The following is a 7,500-nucleotide window of genomic DNA, read 5'->3' as shown; positions in this document are numbered from 1 at the left end:
TGGGCCTAGTGCCATGTATAAACATACCTCTTTATTGTGCATTCAATACTAAGCTATTCAAATAATACACAGGTTCATATATTCATGTTGTTATTTTAAACATGTGCAAGGTACAGTGAGTAGGGAGGCCGTGCACTGCCATTTATAAACACACCTTGTCAGCTGATACCAATGCCAACATCAACATTGTCTGTCAATAGCATGATAATCATCATACAAGCTATTCTCACTGATGTTTTCATTTTAAACATAAATGTGGAAACGATAAATGAGTGATGGCCTATTAGTGCCACTGCCATGCATAAACCTGTTATCTCTCATACAATACTGAACTATTAATATAATGGACACATTCATGTTTAGAGAAAAAAAAAAAAAATTTAAATTGTCTAATCAACCAAAAATTTCGCGGACCCCCTGCAGTACCTCCGCGGACCCCCTAGGCCCTAGGGCTGCGGACCCCCTGTTGAAGACCTCTGTATTAGAGACCTGTCAATCACCGTGTAGCCCCGCCCTAAAGCATCCCCTGCTTTATGGTCAATCAGAGACTTGTCAATCACTGTGTAGCCCCGCCCTAAAGCATCCGCTGCATCATCCTCATTTTCTTCTTCTATCCTCAGCTGTAATTATTAGCAGAACAAGCGGCTGACATTAAATATTTACGTTTTAATACCGTCAGAAATGGTTCGCTAATACTTAGTGTGTTTGTCTGTGTGTGTCCCTGTATGTCTGTGTGTGTGTCTCTGTATGTCTGTTTGTGTGTGTGTCTCTGTATGTCTGTGTGTTTGTCTGTGTGTTTGTCTGTGTGTGTGTCTGTTTGTCTGTGTGTGTTTGTGTGTGTCTCTGTATGTCTGTGTTTGTCTGTGTGTGTGTCTGTATGTCTGTGTGTGTCTCTGTATGTCTGTGTGTTTGTCTGTGTCTCTGTATGTCTGTTTGTGTGTGTCTCTGTATGTCTGTGTGTTTGTCTGTCTGTGTGTTTGTCTGTGTGTGTCTGTTTGTGTGTGTCTCTGTATGTCTGTGTGTTTGTCTGTGTGTGTGTGTGTGTGTGTGTGTCTGTTTGTCTCTGTATGTCTGTGTGTTTGTCTGTGTGTGTGTGTGTCTGTTTGTCTGTGTGTGTGTGTGTGTATCTGTGTGTGTGTCTGTGTATGTCTGTGTGTTTGTCTGTGTGTGTGTGTCTCTGTGTATGTCTGTGTGTTTGTCTGTGTGTGTGTCTCTCTGTATGTCTGTGTGTTTGTCTGTGTGTGTGTGTGTCTCTGTATGTCTGTGTGTGTTTGTCTGTGTGTGTGTTTGTCTCTGTAAGTGTGTTTAATATTTCATACGAGTCGTCAGATGTTCAGGAGACACAAGGACAGAACAGGAAGTCTGAAATGAAAGTGTGTGTGTGAGAGAGAGTGATGCACTCTGGGTATAAATAGACTTTACATCTGGACTTGTGAAACTTTAATGACTCTTCTTCATGAATATAATTGGAGACATTCGTCTCAGTCAAAGTCAAACACTCTTCTTCTACTGTTCTTTTTCCTCATCTTCATCTTTAATTTTATTCCTCAAACACTTTATTAACGTCTTATCGTTTATAACAGCTGATTTAATGTTAGTTACACATTATTGTCTTATCGTTTATAACCGCTGATTTAATGTTAATTACACGTTATTGTCTTATCGTTTATAACCGCTGATTTAATGTTAGTTACACGTTATTGTCTTATCGTTTATAACCGCTGATTTAATGTTAGTTACACGTTATTGTCTTATCGTTTATAACAGCTGATTTAATGTTAGTTACACGTTATTGTCTTATCGTTTATAACAGCTGATTTAATGTTAGTTACACGTTATTGTCTTATCGTTTATAACCGCTGATTTAATGTTAGTTACACGTTATTGTCTCATCGTTTATAACCGCTGATTTAATGTTAGTTACACGTTGTCTTATCATTTATAACCGCTGATTTAATGTTAATTACACGTTATTGTCTTATCGTTTATAACCGATGATTTAATGTGTTACACGTTATTGTCTTATCGTTTATAACCGCTGATTTAATGTTAATTACACGTTATTGTCTTATCGTTTATAACAGCTGATTTAATGTTAATTACACGTTATTGTCTCATCGTTTATAACCGCTGATTTAATGTTAATAACACGTTATTGTCTCATCGTTTATAACAGCTGATTTAATGTTAGTTACACGTTGTCTTATCGTTTATAACAGCTGATTTAATGTTAGTTACACGTTATTGTCTCATCGTTTATAACCGCTGATTTAATGTTAGTTACACGTTATTGTCTCATCGTTTATAACAGCTGATTTAATGTTAATTACACGTTATTGTCTCATTGTTTATAACCGCTGATTTAATGTTAGTTACACGTTATTGTCTCATCGTTTATAACCGCTGATTTAATGTTAGTTACACGTTATTGTCTCATCGTTTATAACCGCTGATTTAATGTTAGTTACACGTTATCGACGTCTTATCGTTTATAACCGCTGATTTAATGTTAATTACACATTATTGTCTCATCGTTTATAACCGCTGATTTAATGTTAGTTACACGTTATTGTCTCATTTATAACCGCTGATTTAATGTTAGTTACACGTTATTGTCTTATCGTTTATAACAGCTGATTTAATGTTAATTACACGTTATTGTCTTGTCGTTTATAACAGCTGATTTAATGTTAGTTACACATTATTGTCTTATCGTTTATAACAGCTGATTTAATGTTAGTTACACGTTATTGTCTCATCGTTTATAACCGCTGATTTAATGTTAATTACACGTTATTGTCTCATCGTTTATAACCGCTGATTTAATGTTAGTTACACGTTATTGTCTTATCGTTTATAACCGCTGATTTAATGTTAATTACACGTTATTGTCTTATCGTTTATAACAGCTGATTTAATGTTCGTTACACGTTATTGTCTCGTTTATAACCGCTGATTTAATGTTAGTTACACGTTATCGACGTCTTATCGTTTATAACCGCTGATTTAATGTTAATTACACGTTATTGTCTCATCGTTTATAACCGCTGATTTAATGTTAGTTACACGTTGTCTTATCATTTATAACCGCTGATTTAATGTTAATTACACGTTATTGTCTTATCGTTTATAACAGCTGATTTAATGTTAGTTACACGTTATTGTCTTATCGTTCATAACAGCTGATTTAATGTTAGTTACACGTTATTGTCTTATCGTTTATAACCGCTGATTTAATGTTAGTTACACGTTATTGTCTCATCGTTTATAACCGCTGATTTAATGTTAGTTACACGTTGTCTTATCATTTATAACCGCTGATTTAATGTTAATTACACGTTATTGTCTTATCGTTTATAACCGCTGATTTAATGTTAGTTACACGTTATTGTCTTATCGTTTATAACCGATGATTTAATGTGTTACACGTTATTGTCTTATCGTTTATAACCGCTGATTTAATGTTAATTACACGTTATTGTCTTATCGTTTATAACAGCTGATTTAATGTTAATTACACGTTATTGTCTCATCGTTTATAACCGCTGATTTAATGTTAATAACACGTTATTGTCTCATCGTTTATAACAGCTGATTTAATGTTAGTTACACGTTGTCTTATCGTTTATAACAGCTGATTTAATGTTAGTTACACGTTATTGTCTCATCGTTTATAACCGCTGATTTAATGTTAGTTACACGTTATTGTCTCATCGTTTATAACAGCTGATTTAATGTTAATTACACGTTATTGTCTCATTGTTTATAACCGCTGATTTAATGTTAGTTACACGTTATTGTCTCATCGTTTATAACCACTGATTTAATGTTAGTTACACGTTATTGTCTCATCGTTTATAACCGCTGATTTAATGTTAGTTACACGTTATCGACGTCTTATCGTTTATAACCGCTGATTTAATGTTAATTACACATTATTGTCTCATCGTTTATAACCGCTGATTTAATGTTAGTTACACGTTATTGTCTCATTTATAACCGCTGATTTAATGTTAGTTACACGTTATTGTCTTATCGTTTATAACAGCTGATTTAATGTTAGTTACACATTATTGTCTTATCGTTTATAACAGCTGATTTAATGTTAGTTACACGTTATTGTCTCATCGTTTATAACCGCTGATTTAATGTTAATTACACGTTATTGTCTCATCGTTTATAACCGCTGATTTAATGTTAGTTACACGTTATTGTCTTATCGTTTATAACCGCTGATTTAATGTTAATTACACGTTATTGTCTTATCGTTTATAACAGCTGATTTAATGTTCGTTACACGTTATTGTCTCGTTTATAACCGCTGATTTAATGTTAGTTACACGTTATCGACGTCTTATCGTTTATAACCGCTGATTTAATGTTAATTACACATTATTGTCTTATCATTTAATACAACCCTGATAACCAAAAGTTAGTTCTTATTAACGCTTAATAACAACGTAATTAAGCACAAGTAACAGCAGTAACAGTAATAAAGCAATATAAACTTGTTAATAACAGATCAATATCAGTTGTACACAAACTTTCTGAAAGTCGTTATTTTCAGAATAAGACAGGAAGTGAAATAACTGCAGAAATAAAAGCACTTAGGACTTTAACACCGTTTCTCTGCTGATCTGAGGTCAGTTTAAATTAACTCCGTGTCCCAGCATGCATCAGGAGGACGGAAGGTTAAGATGATGTAACTTCTTGTTCATGTCTTTTCAAAACCACATGCTAACCTCGTGTTAGCAATAGTTTAAATATGGACTAGCATGAGGTGACTACATATTAGCTAGAATCAGATGTTTGAGGTTATGAACCCAAACACAACGATCTTTTCATACAGGACCTGAACACAGCATCACAAACACAATATTCAAAGCTAACGGTAGCTTCTGCTAGCTTCGTCCTCTCCAGGAAGTGATGCACCTGAATGAACTGTTAGCCAACTGGCACCAATGCTAACGTGTTAACAACTGGCACCAATGGTACCAATGCTAATGCTAACATTGTGGCGACTGGCTAAGTGGATAGCAGGGTCGACCTTCAATCAGAGGATCGGAGGTTCGATCCCGGCTCCACTAGTCGCATGTCGATGTGTCCTTGAGCAAGATGTCTCCCGTAGCTGAGCCTACGTGTAGAAATGTGATAGAATGTGAATTGTAAGTCGCTTTGGATAGAAGCGTCGGCTGAATGACTGTAATGTGATGCAACATGTTAACATCAGCTGGTTAGCTGGCTAACAGTGTGTGTGTGAACCAGAACCTCACAGGTCTCTGTAGAACCATGAGAACCAGAATCTCAGGTCTCTGTAGAACCACGAGAACCAGAACCTTTCACAGTAAATTCACTGTTAAAGTGATCCAAACAGGAAGTAGTTTTCAGATTAAGAGCCTTTATTTGGTTCATCAGGTTCTCTTCAGGTGGATGAAGAACTCTTCCAGAACGTTCTCCACTTCCTCTTCTCTGTAATCTTTAACCACGAACTGATCGCCGTCATCGGCTCCGCGAATCATCGCCGACAGACCTGAGACAGGAAGTGATCAAAAGATTATTATTTATATTAGGTTGTTATGGAAGAAAGAAGGGAGGAGGAAGAAGGGAGGAGGAATAACGAAGGAAGGAGGAAGAAGGGAGGGAGGTAGAAAGAAGGAAGGAGGGAGGAGGAATAACAAAGGGAGGAAGGAAGAAAGAAGGGAGGAGGAATAACGAAGGGAGGGAGGTAGAAAGAAGGGAGGAGGAATAACGAAGGAAGAAGAGAGACGGGGCAACCGTGGCTCACTGGGTTAAGAGGGTTGTCTGGGAACCGGAAGGTCAACGGTTCAATCCTCGACTGGGACGTATCACGTGTCAAAGTGTACCTGAGCAATACACTGAACCCCAGCCTGTCATTGGCAGCCCACTGCTCCCTATATACAGGGATGGGTCAAATGCAGAGACAAATTCCCCCCTTAAGGGGATCAATATAGTATAATAAATTTAAAAAAAATGAAATGAATGAGTGTAACATAAGATTTATTTTTTTAAAAAAGGGAGGAATAACGAAGAAAGAAGGGAGGAGGAATAACGAAGGAAGATACAGGAAACATGAAGTGTCCTCACGTCGTCCTGACGACGGTCTGAATAAACAGAGGATTTTCTTCGTCTCCATGGCGACGGCTCTGCCGAGTTCGTAACCAACGCCCAGAGACGGGTTAGTTACCTCGGCAACGACCACTGAAACAAAGGTCAGATGATCTACTATATATTAGTGCTGGCCAACGATTACAATGATTAATCGCGATTAATCTCATTGTTATGCACAAAGTTCAATGAATTCAAAAGTAGTGTATTGCGCACTTTTATTTTAAAGTACTGCTATATGAACAAAAGGTCAATAACATTTGGTTTAAACACTTTAAACACATCAGGTTCTTGTTAGCAGCAGTATTCCCTTTACACAGTAGCAGTTATAACACAGTTATAATGATTCTGATCATAGATATTCAGCTGGTGTTTTTTTTTTAAATGTTTGTTAAATTCTCAGTAGTGATACTAAATGATGCTTATTATACATATTACAAACAAAACACTTTAAAAACTCAAAACAATAATCTAAATGAATCATTTCTTTTTTTGGTATTGTGGTCAGACACATGTGCAACGCTGATTACCGTAATATGTGTGGTATTTGTTATAAATGTACGTTGGTACATAGAGGGTGATAAGAGGCTGTACATGGAGGGACTTAGGACCCAGGGGAATGTAGGTGAAGCATGGAACCTGCAGTCTGTACCTTGGCAGTAACCTGCATGAGGAAGGTATGCTAATAAAGAGTTGAGTTAAGAGCAGTTTGTTCTCTCGTGCTTATGTGTTCATTTAAAAACACCACAATATGTATTTTGATATTGTCACGATCCTGTAACGAGACGATCGTGTGTGTCTGTGTGTGTGAGAGAAGAGGGACTGACGGTGATGGAGTGAGGGGGGGCGGCAGAAGGAAGAGACGCCACACAAACAGCTGTTCACAGCTCGCTGCCCGGTTCTTGTGTTATAATTGTCGGCGTTAATTAATGAATGCGTTAACGTGGTAACGCGTTAACTTGCCCAGCACTGTACTTAATGTTATAACATTAAGTATATGTTATAACATTTAGTATATAAGCTATAACATTAAGTATGTAAGTATTTAAGTTATAACATTAAGTATATAAGTATTTAAGTTATATACTTAATGTTATAAGTATTTAAGTTATAACATTAAGTATTTAAGTTATAGCATTAAGTATATGAGTATTTAAGTTATAACATTAAGTATGTAAGTATTTAAGTTATAACATTAAGTATATAAGTTATAACATTAAGTATATAAGTTATAACATTAAGTATATACGTTATAACATTAAGTATATACGTTATAACATTAAGTATGTAAGTTATAACATTAAGTATGTAAGTTATAACATTAAGTATGTAAGTATTTAAGTTATAACATTAAGTATTTAAGTTATAGCATTA

General features: G+C 35.8%; 1 protein-coding gene across 2 annotated transcripts in view; it reads right to left on the bottom strand.

Annotated features, from left to right (window-relative positions):
- Positions 1–4,236: 4,236 nt before the first annotated feature.
- dnph1 (2'-deoxynucleoside 5'-phosphate N-hydrolase 1) overlaps positions 4,237–7,500 on the bottom strand; it is a 6,008-nt gene continuing 2,744 nt past the window's right edge. Inside the window, exons 1-2 of one of the 2 annotated variants that reach the window (XR_012952132.1) lie at positions 5,786–6,070; positions 4,237–5,530 (exon numbers count right to left, since the gene is read on the bottom strand). Coding sequence is in view for 1 of the 2 variants with exons in the window: in XM_076085394.1 (XP_075941509.1) it covers positions 5,412–5,530; positions 6,106–6,219 (233 nt within the window). In the remaining variant the exon portion in view is untranslated. Of the gene's footprint in view, positions 5,531–5,785; positions 6,071–6,105; positions 6,220–7,500 lie in introns of those variants that run through there. The other variant, XM_076085394.1, reaches the window with a different exon arrangement.

Source organism: Anarhichas minor, unplaced genomic scaffold (assembly GCF_050575085.1).
Source record: "Anarhichas minor isolate MPS153535 unplaced genomic scaffold, ASM5057508v1 ptg000154l, whole genome shotgun sequence".
In the NCBI taxonomy this organism is placed as follows: domain Eukaryota; kingdom Metazoa; phylum Chordata; class Actinopteri; order Perciformes; family Anarhichadidae; genus Anarhichas; species Anarhichas minor.
The sequence above is the reverse complement of the archived record's forward strand: the minus strand, read 5'-3'. Positions and strand labels throughout refer to the sequence as shown.